This window comes from Coturnix japonica, chromosome 1 (genome assembly GCF_001577835.2).
Source record: "Coturnix japonica isolate 7356 chromosome 1, Coturnix japonica 2.1, whole genome shotgun sequence".
Classification (NCBI taxonomy): domain Eukaryota; kingdom Metazoa; phylum Chordata; class Aves; order Galliformes; family Phasianidae; genus Coturnix; species Coturnix japonica.
The window spans coordinates 101,823,643-101,839,923 of record NC_029516.1 but is presented as its reverse complement, the minus strand read 5'-3'; the positions used below and the strand labels follow the sequence as shown (position 1 = coordinate 101,839,923).

The following is a 16,281-nucleotide window of genomic DNA, read 5'->3' as shown; positions in this document are numbered from 1 at the left end:
TGCATTTTAAGGACAGTCCATTCAAAGTATGGAAACCATGGAATCTGGTTGTTCCATTTTCTACTCACATATGAGCCCTCTGTCATACTTGCATACTGAACTTTCCTTAGCGTGGTACATTTCTGCTTTCACTATGCTTTAGCTCACAGCAAGATGTCAAGAAAAAGAATACACCAACAGAAAACTATCTTTGCCCATAGAAGACAAATGTGCACAGTACTGGGGTCCGTATAACACAACCTTCTTTTCCTTGACTGTCTGTTATTAACGAACATCCTGTCCTGGAGAGGGCACTCTGTGACCACACTATGTATTCTAGTGTGCCCCCATTAACCATCCATTTTAACCCAAACATTCCTGTGATGCTATCAGTCTGCCTAGCCAGCATACAGTTTATACCAAATATAAATGCATTTAGAAAAGGAGCCATATGGTGCCATGCTTATCAGTTCAACCTGGCCATATATATCAAGTTCTATATACTACAACAATGTTCTGTTAGATAGTATACTGTCTATGCTATATTTACTATACACATTAGATAGTATACTTCTCAAAGTATAAGTTGTGTTTAAAAAGACCAATTTTAGTAATACCGCAGTACTGTAATAACTGGTAAGTAACAGGTATTGGAAGCTCTCTATTAACAGTTTCTTTCAAGTCTTCCATAGTAATAACAGTGGTCTAGGAAAGTTCATTTGCATGGATGTCAAGGGAACTAACATTGATTGTGTACTTACTTGAATTACTGTTAAGTATTAAAAATAACACTAGTTATTACCAATTATAATGTACAAGACTAAACTGTACATCTAAAACACATGGAAAACCCCTGCTATGCAAACCTGTAAACATACTTTAAGGCATAATTTGACGACTAACTGGAAATTTAGGGAGAAAACCCTATATCTCTATTTAATATTAATATTACAGGTACTATGTAACTACCCATTCTGCTATGTTCTACCATCCCTCAGAGGCAGAATACTGAGGATGTCAACTACTGTCCTAAGCCAGTCTAGCAAATACACAACAAGCATTTAAAATAGGAAATAAAACAATCCCGCAAATTGTAAAAGCATCTTTTTCCTTTTTCACACCAAACCCTTTAGCAGCATAATGCCTTCCTAACCAGGCTGTGAGAAAAAAAAGAATAACTACATTTGCATTCAGACTCAGTTCACAGAACTTCTAAACTCATAATTTAACGGCTAGCATCAAGGATCACAGCTAAAATAATGTGTCATTATAGTGCACTTAAATGAATGCATAAAGCTTTGTTTTTAAGTTCTGTCTAGCTATATACCTGCATTAGTGCAATAGAAAATTATTTCCATTAAAGTCCAAAACTAAACTTCTCTTTATTTAAGTTTTCAAAGAAAACTGTCAGCAAGGGCACAAACAATAAATGTCAAAAAATATTTCTCCTTTCACCATAAAAAGGTGAACAGCAAGGCAGTCAGGTTTAACTTTTTTGCAGGATTTGCAGGCACTGAACATTAAGACTTCCCACCTCAGAACCAGGCTTGTTTAAACAGTAATGCATTCAACAAGTTCCTGTTTCCACAGCTGAAAACCAGTTTATCATCTTACTAACATTTTAAGAGGCTCAGTTTCTCTAATTCTTGATTCCTTTTTCTCAGCCCTCTCCACTGAACATTTCAGCTCTCTCAGAGCACTCGACACGTCCTTGCCTTTAAACACTTGCCCTCAGCCCTTCTTTAAAATGAGAGCTTTTGTCACATCCCACTATAGTCTTGTACGAATCACAGAACTTCAGTTCTTGGCTCTAAGGCAGAAAAACATACCTTCTTGCTCTATTCCTTGAAGTAAGGACATTTGTTTCCATGTATTTCAAGTTCAGGATGCTGCAGAATTTCTAACAGTTGCCGACCTCTTTACCAGTCAGAGGTACTTAAACGTTTTACAGTAACAAAACACCCGTGATAGAAGTTGCATACTATGAGCATAACATCTGGTTAATACTTAGTCCTCTTAAGAAGGTCTTGTTCTGTTAACAGTACATTCTCAGAGAGCTACATATTGTATGTGGGAAAGTAATATTTATCAAGTAAGCTGAGAAAAGTAGCTGATGGAACAGCTACTGGGTACCCATTAAAGGCTTTACAATTAAGACTACTGATCCTTTGAAATCTTCAGTTGTTCTGAGGGGACAAAACTGTATATCTTAATAATGTAAATCTATAAGGCTGAGAGGAATTCATAGCTATACAATTCTAATACCATCTGTACTGACTGACAAATTCAACCACATTAGCGTTATTAAGAGAATAGTGGCATCACCACTTTGTAAAGGAAAAAAGAGGTGAAAAAACACAGAGGTGGAAAGCAGTCAAGAGGTGGGTGGCTTGGAGATCAGAGACCAGCTCATTATGTATGTTTCTTGATTGTATATATACTGCCTGTATAATTGACCTCAAAACTTAAGATTTAACATCAGACTTTAACAACTGTGTTGCTCTGCTAGCAAACTAGATTAATTTTTCCCCAAAATATGGTAATTCTATTCCACATTTTTATGTCTGGACAAGATGAAGATGATTATTTGATCAACACAGGAACAAGAATAACCTCAAGAAAAGCTGAACTACTGAAACTATAGTATTAATCAACATTTGTCATAACCTTCATGAAAATAATGCTATGTGTGATAAGATAGTATTTTTTCCTAATAACTTTTTGTAAATCCTTGTGCATATGCAGAATATTTACAGCAATATTTTTTCATGGAATTTCTAATTAAATATAGAGTACATTACAGAGGAGATGACATGTAACTTTTCCAAATAAATAATACAGAAATTCATTTTAGAGAACATCTCTCGTAAAATCTCCCTTGTGACACATAAGCACATAGTTGGCTTTCTCTTCTATCTGATAGCTATTGCTTACACAGTTTCAAAAGCAGTGAATGTCTCATTAGCTACTTTCATAAAAACCACAATCTGAAGACCACTGACTTATCTTCACTAACCTCTATTCTCATTAGCTTACCTGTTATGAAGGCAGAATGATAATATCCACAGGATATAGAGGAAATGGGTTTTCCAACATCTACTTGACAAGGGACAGTGACACAGATTTTGTCAGCCAAGCCAATCTGACCTTCTGAATTATCACCCCACACAAAAAGCTGCCCATCCTCTAAAGTGAAGACACAGAAAGTTAACAGATTTAAAAGCAAGACTACACTAATAAAAAGTTATTTAAACTATTTAAGAAGCATTTCATAAACTCTACATACAGTAGTGTATGTAATACACTAGTGTATTAATACACTAATTACACTGTGTAATAGTAATAGTCGTACATAGTAACTAAATGTCATTATCTCAGAGACAAAATGTGATGTTTAGCTCAGCGCAACACAACAGTTTGAAGAATGAGGCTATCCCCTAATCTTTTCAAAAGTGACTCGGAAGTGATCAAATCCTCTTAGACAATAAATAGCGAGAGTAAAAACTACGTGGAAAATTTCCTTCAAAACAGGAAATAATGAGAATGTAAGACAAATCAGTTGCCAGATGCCAGCATTAAAACATGGTGAATTGAAGGCTTATTGTCATTTCTGGTAGTGCCTTGCTACTTTTTTGTTCTTCCAAACTTATGCTCTGTTCTGACTTTGGTACACATCTCACTTATTCTTTCATTATCTTATGGTTCTTTTCACAGGTTATTATACTGGCCAGCTTTTCTTCATCAAGTCATCACCATATAATTTTGTCACTGAAGAAACAGCTCAGGCTGCTCTCAGGATTAGTAGTGACACAGTTGTGTAGCCTCTACCAGTAGGCCAAAATAATTGCAGTAAGAAGTGGAATTAGAGAAGCTTATTCTCTTTTTTTAGCTGGCTGTCCTGGAAATTAATTGGAGCTTTTCCCACTTTGAGTGTTTTTATATTGTCTTTCCTTTGTATCGAGTCTTAGAAACTAGTACAGACTGAGACCTCACTGCACACCTACAAAAATTGCAGGAGGCTATTCAGAAGCAAGCCTTCAACATACTATACTCAAATATGCAACTGGCTATAAAGAAAGTTACAAGGTTTAGTGAGGAAAGAAGACAGGGAGGCATTCACATCCACATGCAGACAGAAACCGGAATAAGCGTTTGTCGGGAACACCAAGAGTGAACACATGAATAGATTTTCTCAGCTGTTGCTCTTACCAGTTACTGCTGCTGAGGTGCATGATCCAGCAGCCAGCTGTTTGATCTTGTGCTGGTTGGTAAAAAAACTAATTAAATGAAATGTGGTCCTTTCTTCCGTGTCACCTAATCCCAATTGACCTTCACTGTTACCTCCAGCAGCATACACGTTCCCTTTTTCTGCATACAGAAAAGAATATGTAATACACAGGGTGAGGATATTCTCATTGGCAGCAAAAAGTCAGAGAAACTGTAGCAAGTCATTTAATTTTCTACAGAAAAGTTTTACAGAAAAGTATGGGGTCTATTGCACTCAAATAGTCTAAGAGCTGACACTGAACATTCCTGCTGTAAGTAGCAGGGAGGCTTCCCTGCACGCATTGAGATCAGAACACTCTAAAGGCCTTACACATCCATAGACTGTGCGTGCTTCCCAACCTATTGGAGACTGATCTGAAAAATAAATGTAATTTTAAGCATTTATTTAATTTAAGATAAAATGCAGGAGAAATGGAGAATGATCACAAGGCCAAGAAAATTAAAGAGATGTATAACTTGACCGTTTTGAATAACAGGAATGAAATATACTTTTACTTATATTTTTATTAAAACTATTTTACTCGTTTTAATATTTAAAACACTTTCAACTTAATTAGCTGGACCTTACTTTTTCTTTAGAATCTTAAAATTGAAGTTAAAGCCGATGATTAGCACCTTTAACCTAAGAGAACTTCAAAATCTATCCTTTTAATTTTAGTGTTTTTCACATTTAAAGTGAATCCATCTACAATGGAAAACACAAGGTCAATAAATAACATAGATCCAGACACAAAAGTGATAACTGACAAATAATTTACAAACAATCCCTGGTATAAAAATGGCCACAAATTACTCAGCTACAGTGTATACTAAAAGTGACTAATATTTACCCTACGCATTCTGGTGTATTCAACTGCTATTAAAATGTTCTCTTTTATTCTAATAGTCTTATTTACTGTGCTCTGGGTCTCCACATACATAAACCTCCTAATAATCATCAGTTCTCTTTACAACATTACCTCTACAGCACTGCAACAACAAAGATGGCTATTCCATTACATACATTTTAGAACCGTGACAATAATTTGCTCTCTCTAAAAATGTATTTTTTGTTTAAATTTACAGCTTATTTATTTCTAGCTTAACGAAGTAACTCGTCAATGAAATAGCAGAATGCCATGTCAAATAAAATGCAACATACTTCGAAGCCTTCAAAACATACTGTTGTACTGCTTTTACTTAAATATGGAACTCCACACTCATAAGAATGCATTCCTTGTCAAAGGTAAATTTGAGTACAGATATATAAAAATGCTCCTATGCCCACAAAGGGCTTCAATGGAATATTGGCAATTGTTAACCATACCTCAAATACAGAGGTAGATATATATGTATATGTATATATATATAGGTAAAAGTACAGATAAAAGTTAGTAAATTCCTATGTAACGTGGTTTTCTAAATGCTCTGCACAGAGTAATTCAAGCACTCAAAGATCTGGATATTAAAAACAAACCAACACATTTTAACAGCATATTCTTTCATTCATGTGCCCTTGTAGGGTTAGCAATGTAATTTTTGCATTTAAAATAAGGAAAAAGATCTACCTTCAATACGTACATAATTTGTTACATACCTGTGTAAACTAAAGTGTGGTTTCTTCCACAAACGGCAAGTTTTGCTTTTTCTGGTTTTAAAGCTATGAATTAAAGTAAGAGGAGGGGGGAAGTTACAAACAAGCTGACACAGCTGGTTCAACAACATAATGTTCACTGCTCTAGTGAAAAATGATTTTTTATTTTTTCATATTGTTACCAATGGAATACCTACAAGATTGGCTGGCTACTTGATTTTAGTGCATGACTTAGTAACCAGGATTAAGGGTAGGGTGATGGTTGGCGACTTGACGATGGTTATTTGATCCCAATGCCACACCGCAAAAGTTACCATGTTCAGGACATGCCTCAAAGAATACATCAATTTGCAGAACAAAAATGCATGCCTAGAGCTTTCTTCAATTGTTACGAACAATAATGTTCTTAATTCATTCTTTTGCTTCTCTTGCTAACTAAAATCTTTAAACTCATCGGGTTTTTTTTCTCTTTTTTTTCTTATCATCCATACCTTCCTCACTGTGCACAGCTTGATAGACTTCTGCTCTGCACTGCCATTCTATTCATTACTAAATTCACAGTTAGTAAGGCCAATCCTATCTATAGGTTTTGAATATACCATCCCACCTCAGTGTTAGCTGAATCACCATCCATCCATGCATATTCTTCTCTGCAGTCTAGTCACAATGAAAGACTGGGAATGTATGCAAGAGAGTTATTTTGGTGGGAAAGATAGCGATGGTTTTACCCCATGGTAAGTGCACTACAGCTCAGAAACTGAAATAATAATTTCACTGACCTTTCCATCCTCTCCCCTGTTATTAATCTTTGCCAACATTTTTTCTTCACTCAGCCACATCCATTTTCAATACACAATACTCATCAAGCTATTAAAAGAGCATTATGTTTACATGATATGTTTTTATTTTTTTTTCCACTGCATTGGTCCTTGACAAAGACAGCAACATAATTCCTTTCACAAAATCCTTTTCAGTCCCTTCAAATCAATCTTCATCAGCGCCATAACGTTCGGATTAAATTCCTTTCTCTTTCCTACCAAACCACTACATAAATCTATCTACCTAAGCATGAAGTCTTTTATGTCAAAAAGACACGAATAGAAATTGTCCAGACTCGGAATCCTACATATCCTGACACCTGCCCTCACTACCAGGCAGGAATCATGACATTTCCAATATCGGTTTCTTCTTACAACATTAATTTGCTGTTTCATATCCCAGTATTCTGCCTCCTACACCAGCAGTAATCTTGATCAGCTCATCAGAAGCTTCTGCTCCCTAACCTTCCTCCCACTTAGGCTAATCCATCGTACATGTAGCTGGTAGTTTTTCATAACCAATTTCATTAGTCTCCAGTTAAGTCCCAGAATAATTTTGTCAGAAAATAAGCAGCCACAATTAATACAGCTGGAGCGGAAATGGAAACACTGTATTTGCAGCTCCATTCCCAAAGCTAACTGATGCCTGAAAGCTAATGAGAAAACCTCCAGGACACTCTTGTGTTGCCTACTGCCAGGAGAAGAAATATAGCACCCTCGTGACTTCATTTTTCAGTGAAAGCCATATTCTGAATTGCTGCCATCTTCTCTCTTTCTTTTATTCTCCACTGCAACCTGACAGTAAAACAGAACTTGACACCCAATCCATTCGAGCCAAAGCAAGAATCAGTTTCTCATATGGCTGAAAGATTTGAACCTGAGAGTATTTTCATTCTCTCTCTGAACTGAAATAGAGAGAGAAGCAGATAAAGAACAGTAGAATAAAATAAATCAAGAAGTTTTAATGAACACGGTTAATCCATTTTTAAACAATAAGCTAACAAATCAATCCTCTAGGAGAAAAGATGAGGATAAACATGTTATGATGAAAAGGAGCATGTTAATGGGTTAGGCATTATTTGACATACATAAGGAGGCAGGGAAAAAATATTGACTCAGTTTTGCTTGACAAGATAAAACCAGCGAGGAAAGATTCAAAAGATAACAGAATACAATGAAAATATTTTACCAAGTATGTAAGAAGATGGGCATTCCTTTTACTGCTTTTTTATACCTTATACAAATGTACCTACATTTATGACCACTTGGTCAAATCTTAGACTTGCTTAAAAGATGGTTATTTTGGAGCAACAACTTATAAAGCACTTTTTCACAATGACAGACTTTCAAAAGGACAAAAAAACATTAATCAAACCTTTAACACATGTTGGTCTCTGGACAGCATTCTTTGATCCTAGTCCTAATTGGCCCCAGTTGTTACTGCCAAACATGTAAAGTTTACCATTCCCTGAAAGAAAAGGCACAGTCAGGATCCACAAGCATTTGAATATATCATACAAGATGAGGTGGTCATACATACATTATGCTATTTATTATATACTTTTTAATGTGAGATTTAGAATTAGGCAATTCCGTATGTATGCGTATGCAACAATTAACAACCTGATTTCTCAGCAAGTACTGCGTTGTAGATGTACTAAGTAGGAAACAGGCACACAGAAGAAATGACAAAACAGGAGAACAAATATCATCTCCTTAAGCTACTGCTCAGATTAAGCATTCATCAGAAAATAAAAAAGGAGTGCTCTCAGACAGACTTTGTAGTCTCTATAGAATCACAGAATCAACCAGGTTGGAAAAGACCTTAAAGATCATCAAGTCCAACTACAACTGAACCATACTACCCTAACTAACAGCCCTCAGCTAAATCATGTCCCTGAGTACCACATCCAAATGGCTCTTAAACACATCCAGGGATGGTGACTCAATCACCCCCACAACGAGCCTATTCCAGTGCTTAACAACCCTTTCTGTAAAGACGTATATCCAACCTAAACTTACCTGGCACAACTTGAGGCCATTTCCCCTTGTCCTATCAGCAGGGAGAAGAGACCAACCCCGCTCTCGCTGTGAGCACCTTTCAGACATTGGAAGAGAGCAACAAGGTCTCCCCTCAGCCTCCTTTTCCCCAGACTAAACAGCCCCAGATCCCTCAGTCTCTCCTCATAGGGCTGGTTTTCCAAGCCCTTCACAAGCCTTGTTGCCCTTCTCTGGACCTGCTCCAGCACCTCCATGTCCTTTCTGTACTGAGGTGCCTAAAACTGAACACAGTGCTTGAGGTAAGGCCTCACCAATGCCGAGTACAGATCTACTGACAAAGTAACAGCGCATTTAACTGAGCATCCAAACCTCTACCTCAGACATGGGCATGAATAACGCAGCAATATAATTAATATCAACAAAAATTTGTGATTCTCAGCTTATTTTGTTTTCTACTGGGGGAAAATATTTAATTGCTAAATGTCCTGTCTTAAAATGACCTGCAAATTGCACTTTATTAGAACTAAGCTATGATACATTTTTGAATGTGTTCACAAATTAGATGGGTTTTCCTTTGGACAAATATACCTACGACAAGAGCCTTTTTGTTTCTCCGCATCTTTCATCACAGATTAATCTGGTACTCTGCCCATAAATGTTTTAAAACATAATAATAGTTATAAAAATCCATCTATTTTCTCAAATACTACCACAGATTTAAAATAAAAGTAGTAATTAAAAAAATAATAAAAAATAGAAGAGCGACTATTCCCTAACATCTCAATCAAACTGTTAGATTTAACAACTACTTGTCAACATTATATCTGTCCAGTAATGCTGAAATGGTAGAAGGTCCGAGGTCAAGGCTATGCTTACCACATTTCACTAATAGCATTTATATCAACACCCTGATTTTGGTAACGCAACCATGCCAAAACATAGGCAGAGGTGTATCACTGAAAGCAAAGCACATCTTAAGGGAGGCCAAGTACTGTAATACTCATGTGGGAATATGACATCAAGTTGCCATAATTCAATTAAATCACATTCTCTTTTACCCATTCAGAATTCCAGCAGGTCAAGCTTTTAATCCCATAATCTGCTGTTTCTTATACCAATCATTTAGCTCTCAAATACTGCTTTATAAATCAAGAAGCTTAACAGACGAGCAGAATTTTGTTATATTCTTTACCAGCTGACTGACAGCCTTTGATGATTTCAGGCTTTCGATACTCAGCAGCGTAACAGGAAAAAAAGAAAACTGAGAAGTAGGTAATTCAGACAGTGAATAAAAACTAATAGGCACTACACACAAACTCTACCACCAAATGCCTGTAATGAGGCAATGTTTCTAGGTCTGTATAGTAAATCAGGTTTAAAGCAGGCATTTTGATGGCCAAGAAATGCTACAGAACTTTGCTAAATGCCCCATTTTCATAATCGCACACTGAGTTATCTATAGTCATCACCACAGATGTACTGAAGGAAGAACGACTTTAGCAGCAGTCAAACAGGCAAGGATCATTTAAAAACCTTACAAACTCAAGTCACTCTTTGTCTGGGCAGCCTGGTCTGATGGTTGTCGACCCTGCACACAGTAGGGGGTTTGAAACTAGATGATCATTGTGGTCCTTTTCAACCCAGGCCATTCTGTGATTCTTGTATTCACTTTAGTACAGATTGTGGCCACGTGGCATAGCAGGCAGAAGACACGTCTGGCACAGTTAAGAAAAACAATGGACACAGCAGGATATAAAGAAACTATCCAGACCATTTTGGTGATGAAAACATACACCAAACACTAGTGTGCACCTCTCCAGATGCAAGATTGGGCTACCTCCCCAAGGCATGTAGACACAAGCACATCACCAGTGGATGTTTTGCCAACACTAATTTGGATATATTAACAGAAGCCAACTGATGCTTACATCTTTCAGAACAGAGAATTCTGTGAGACTTCAAGAAGAGAGTATCTCCTAACTAGTAAATAGAACATATGGTGGCTGCTATCACAATCATGATTACTTACAACTCCATTTGCCCTATGGTTCCCTGGTCCATGAAGCCAGGCTCAAACCAGTCACACACCAGTTGAGGAATACAAGCTAAAATACTCAGTGATAATAGCAGACAGACATCTATTTCTATCATCTGTGTTCCATGCATCTTCCCTCTGCATTTCTACATGGTATAAGCACGCAAGTGAGCTAAAGCAGGTAGAGTACACTGTGACTTCAAACAGTTACTTCTAGATTCTACTGTGGAGTTTTATCTGAAGATATATATGCCAAGCATCACGTTTTGTTGGGTTTTTATTTTTTATTTGTGCTATTTCACGAATAAACAATTATATACAATTCAAACACAGCTCATGAAAAAGGGAATGATATCAGTTTTCTTTGACAAGGCAGGACATTCTCAAAAGTTTTACGGAGAGGTAAGAGTCATGCTTAGGATATTTAGCATCATACAAACAAAAATGGTGCAGTGTGTTGCTTGCTCCTGTGCCCACCAGAAACAAATGCAAACACGTAGTAATATTTCCCATTTTCCTCTTGCAGCTAGCTGTAAAAGGTTCTGGACCATATTGTGATGGCTTGACAGCAGGCTGAGAAGAGATTGAGTTTGGTGTCAAAAGACCCAGAGAGGTTCCAATGCCTCTCTGGTCTACACTGCTGAATATTTAGTGCTTTACACAGCTTGAAACTATGCACGTATTATCTTGTTCTGTGTCCACATGAATCTCTTTCCTTCTGCCCTCTTGCATTGGGAGCTTCACCTCCTTCCAGAGTTCTGCAGTCGAGAAGATGCATCTTCTGCCACTTCCTCCTTGTGAACAGAATTGGTCTCTGATCAAATGAGGACAATCTGCTTAATATTCTCTAATCAAGGCCTATAAACAATAAGACAGATGTCAATCGTAAGAGGTTTGGAGAAAATTATTAATAGAATGACATTAGGAAGCCATTCTTAAAAATATGGTTAATGTCACTTACTTCACACTAGCTCCCAATAGGATGAATAAATTCTTTCCAAAGCCCGCAGTTACAAAAGATGCAGGAAGTAAACAGTATTCTCGGGCCAAAAAATATAGGAATGAGGGCAAGAAATGTGATTACTGGTTCACTATCCCAACACATTGCCACAGTGTGTCAACAGAACTTATTTTTGTAACTCCTGACATGGAAAGCCAAGGACCAGAGGTTTTGTTATGCTTAGTTTACATTTCTCTTTCTAAAAGCCATAGGGGAATACTCATGTTGGATTACATGAAAGAAGTCTTTGGAATGTTCTATTTTCCTGCACATTTCCTTCATGTCCATGCAAAGCTAGATACAGCTGTCTTTCCCATCCCAAACCAGTTACAAGGAATGCTTTCAATCAGCTTGCTGTTTTACTTATGACCATTGGGGCATGGTAATATAACATATTAGTAGTAATCTGGTGCATTTCTATTGTTTTAATCTACCTCTGTTCCCTAAACACATAGTTCCCACCTGTAAGACGGAATGATACAAAGATGATAACAGATATTCAAAAGGCTATTTATAAGGAAAAACTCACCAATATGAATGCCCTCACTGGGAAATGCTGAGGCAATCTCTACTATGGAGCAATCTCAAAGAGATGCTGCCTTAGTGGTGGTCAGCCCTCAAATGAGGTCTAGAGGAGGTGGAGTCAAGCTCCACCCCTTCCGGGAGCACAGCTGAATTACCCTCACCTGTGCTCCCACAGCTGACCCAACACTTGCCTCAGCTGATTAATTACAGGTTCAGGCTGTGATTACCAGCTTCCCATACACCACCATATCCTCCAGAGGAGGTAAAATAAAAAATGGTTTGGGAAATGTGACCTGTAAATAAAGACTGAAATGAAAATGAAGTATGCATTAATACACACCTGCTTGAGATACTTTTCTCTCTTCCAGTCAGGAATTCCAGCTGGATTTCAAGGAGTTCCTGGTTTCTCCCGAAGTCTGCATCCTTCCAGTAAACTCACTGCCACCATGCACCTCTGGAGCTCTTTACTTCCACGTGTTATTGCAGTTCAATGACATCCACAAAAGGCTTTAATTTCACTGTATCATCCAACTCCATCTAACAGCAGAAATGCATGCTGCACATTTGCATGCACAGTTGTGAAGAACAAATGAGGGTCATAGATGTCCTCTTTTCCATCTCTCTCATTTTGCATGACTTGTGCAGTTTCTCTCATTTTGCTCAGTGTCGCACAATATTTTACCTTCAATTTTGCCTCTACTTTACAACGTCCCAAAAAACTGTTTGGTATTGAGGATTTCTTTATTTATTTTATGATTATGCAATTCCATCTCCACAAAGGCTCTAGGAAAACGAAGCTTTTACTATCCGGATGCACCCCTCATGACTTAGCTGCATACTACAGTACCGAAAGCGACAGAGATCTTTTTAATATGTGAAGATTATACTGAGATACAAGGGAGAACAGATAAGAGTTAGTAGAGAAATGGCTCTGCATGCAACCCTCTGCAACCTGACTTCTTCCAAAGCTTTACTCAAGGGGCCACTACTACAGGGACACAGGAATTAGGGGACTGCTGCTGATTAGGTTAACAGCACCACCAAGAGCATATGCTGGAAGAATTCAAAGGGGAAATTTCAACTGACCAGTTCGAACTGAGACTATACTGGTGTTATTTCAAACTGGGTGTGGGCATACAAAAGTATATTTAATAAATAAATAAATAAATAATAATAAAAGAAAAAGGAATATTTCCAGTGCCCCAGGTTACATTCTGATTATTTTTATGCAACAGGCAACTTAATAGAATAGGTTCAATCCAAAAAGAAGTGTGAAGCTTTGTTCCAAACGTAATTTATTCATCCATAATTCATTTTCTGTCAAGTTAGGCTTGAAAAATTCATTGTATAATTTCAGTTCATATTGCTCTGCAGTCCATGAAATCTGTATTCTTTTATCATGCCAAGAATTATTAATTCTAGAAAATCCAACATTTTCAACTCTACTTGGGGACACAGCAAGAAAACCTCAAGAAATTGTTTAGTAAGCAGCACTCAGGATATAACACACAGCATTGATGAAGAGTAAATGTACTTCAAGAAAGAAGTCCTGGAAATATGCACAGTAATTTCAAGATAAAGTCTGATTATCTACCAGAAGTCAGTTGTCAATATAATTAACATGTCTTCATTGCAAAGATGAAGACATTTTTTTTAATGAAGGCATTAACTCTTTCATTTCAAAGAGATGAAAAGGGACACGCAGAATGACTGCGCAATGTATTGCATTTGAGCTTCTCTGAATACTTTTGCCATTTATTTCTGATTTTAGTAGGATTTTCTTAAGTTCTTTGAGTTGTTTTTGTGAAGGTTATTTTCAATTGTCAGTCAACCAATCATTTAGAACTTCCTTTCAGAGAAACAATTTTCTCTATTGTTATAGGCAGATTATATATAGGTATATATTAGATATATTTATAATGAGCTTGTTGACTGAGTTCAATAGATACTGTTCACTTCCACAATACAAACCTGCATATTTAAGATTGCCCACTGTTCACCATCCAACAAATGAAACAATTAAGGTGAACAAAGTCATACTAAATTTAAAACCAAGATGCTGTATTCAATTATTACAGATCTACTCACGACAGCTCCTGGACCTCAGGATGAGGTGAGGATGAGATGAACTACAAAGGCATCCAACAGCCCCAGCATAAGCAGTCCCCTCTCCTCTCTCCATTTTACACGTTACCTCAGAACCGAAATACAAATTGTAGCTTTCCAAGCTGTCCAAATGCATGACCATACATTCATATATATATCTCTTTTCAGTAGTGAGTGGGGACAGAAGTAGGGGCAATGGGATGAAACTTCAGCATAGGAAGTTCCACATGAATGTGTGCAAGAACTTCTTTACAGTGAGGGTGACGGAGCACTGGAACAGGCTGCCCATGGAGGTGGTGGAGTCTCCTTCTCTGGAGATATTCAAGACCCGCCTGGACGCCTACCTGTGTGACGTGGTGTAGGGAGCCTGCTTTGGCAGGGGGGTTGGACTCGATGATCTCTAGAGGTCCCTTCCAACCCCTACAGTTCTGTGATTCTGTGATTACATGTATAATCAAATATGCTGCTTCCAATACTGACCTGTAACAACAGCAGTGTGTTCATCTCCGCACGATATATGGACCGGCTTATCATTTTTGAACCAGAACTTGCTAGGAATGTTTTCTGCAAAGTTGCTTTTTCCAAAAGTAAAAACAGCTCCCGATTCTAAAACATAAAAAAAAAAAAGCCAATGTCAGTTTTAGAGACATTGTGCCTCATGCCTTTTAAAACAGCAATTTCCTAAGGGTCCTTAAAGGGTCCTAGTTCTACTCCCTGCCATGGGCAGAGCTGTGCCCCATCCAACCTGGCCTTGAGCGCCTCCAGGGATGGGGCACCACAGCTTCTATGGGCAGCTTCCCTCAGAGGACGGGAGCACACGGACGAGACGACGGGCAGGCCGGAGGGAGGCGGGGACGGCCAGGATGAGCACCGGACGAACGAAGTCCCTCCCCCATCCGGCAGCAGCGGACAGAGAGACCCGTCCCCCAACTCACCGGGCACCGGCAGCTCTTCCTCCTCCCCGGGTTCGGCCATAGCAACGCGCAGCCAGCGCTCAGCCCCGCGCCCCATGCAGCCGGCCCGGCATGGCGGAAGTAAACAGAGACCCTGCCACGGGCAACGGCCATAGAGAGCGCCGAGGAGGGGAGCCGCCGGCTGTGGGGGGAGCAGCGCCCCCTGGCGGTCGGCGGCGTGAAGGCCGTTGTAAAGCCGGGCTCTACGCCATCTTCCGAGCTCACCTCATGGCACAAGGCTGTAGTGACAGTGTAAAGCAGACAACAAGGACATTGCTTTAGGATTTCTTTGTTCCAGGGGACAGCGGCCCCCCTTTTCAGTTCCTTTTTCAGTTTTTATTTCTTAAAACCATCAGTTCAACTGATGTCTTAAACTAAGGCCAGACTTTAAAGCAGTGAGGTTCCCTTGCACCCCTATAATTTTAATGTTCTTCAAAGGATTCGGCAGTGAAGATTTTTTTTTTGTTTTTTTTTTTTTTTCCAGGGAAGTCCCTCAAACACAGTGAAGAAAGGAAAAGCAATTGGTATAATAGAATTATAGAATTACCTTGGAAAAGACCTTGAAGATCATCAAGTCCAAGCACAGCCTAACCGTAGTACCCTATTATGGTGAACACATGCATAGAAGATAGCAAAGAAAGTCATTTGCCAACTGAAATTCTCTGTCCAGCTCAGTTCAGGGCCAGAGAATGTTCATTAACTTAGTTTAGTCTTGTTTCCCAGGTTTATCTTCCCTTCTTTTAACCATTTCTAAAATAAAAGTAGATGAGGGTGCAAAGGCATTCCCATTGCTGGTGAGGGGCTGAGCTTTGGAGATGAACTTTTGGATGAAGAGATGGAGGAACAGCTTCAGACTGTCAGCAAAGACCAGGCTGTGCATGTTTCAGTTCCTCACATTGGCCACCACCGTCAGAGAACCATAGAATCATTAAGGTTGGAGATGACCTCCATGATCACCCAGTCCAACCATCGACTCATTCCCACCATGCCCACTGCCCATGTCC

The 16,281-nt window shown here is 38.5% G+C and overlaps 1 protein-coding gene across 4 annotated transcripts in view; it reads right to left on the bottom strand.

Annotated features, from left to right (window-relative positions):
• Positions 1–15,459, bottom strand: part of RPGR (retinitis pigmentosa GTPase regulator) — a 51,091-nt gene extending 35,632 nt beyond the window's left edge. Inside the window, exons 1-6 of one of the 4 annotated variants that reach the window (XM_015884573.2) lie at positions 15,260–15,459; positions 14,805–14,930; positions 8,033–8,125; positions 5,843–5,905; positions 4,189–4,347; positions 3,016–3,165 (exon numbers count right to left, since the gene is read on the bottom strand). In XM_015884573.2, the coding sequence (XP_015740059.1) occupies positions 3,016–3,165; positions 4,189–4,347; positions 5,843–5,905; positions 8,033–8,125; positions 14,805–14,930; positions 15,260–15,335 (667 nt within the window). In that variant the 5' untranslated portion in view covers positions 15,336–15,459. Of the gene's footprint in view, positions 1–3,015; positions 3,166–4,188; positions 4,348–5,842; positions 5,906–8,032; positions 8,126–14,804; positions 14,931–15,069; positions 15,176–15,259 lie in introns of those variants that run through there. The other 3 variants (XM_015884557.2, XM_015884564.2, XM_032449319.1) reach the window with 3 other exon arrangements.
• Between the last annotated feature and the right edge of the window lie 822 nt (positions 15,460–16,281).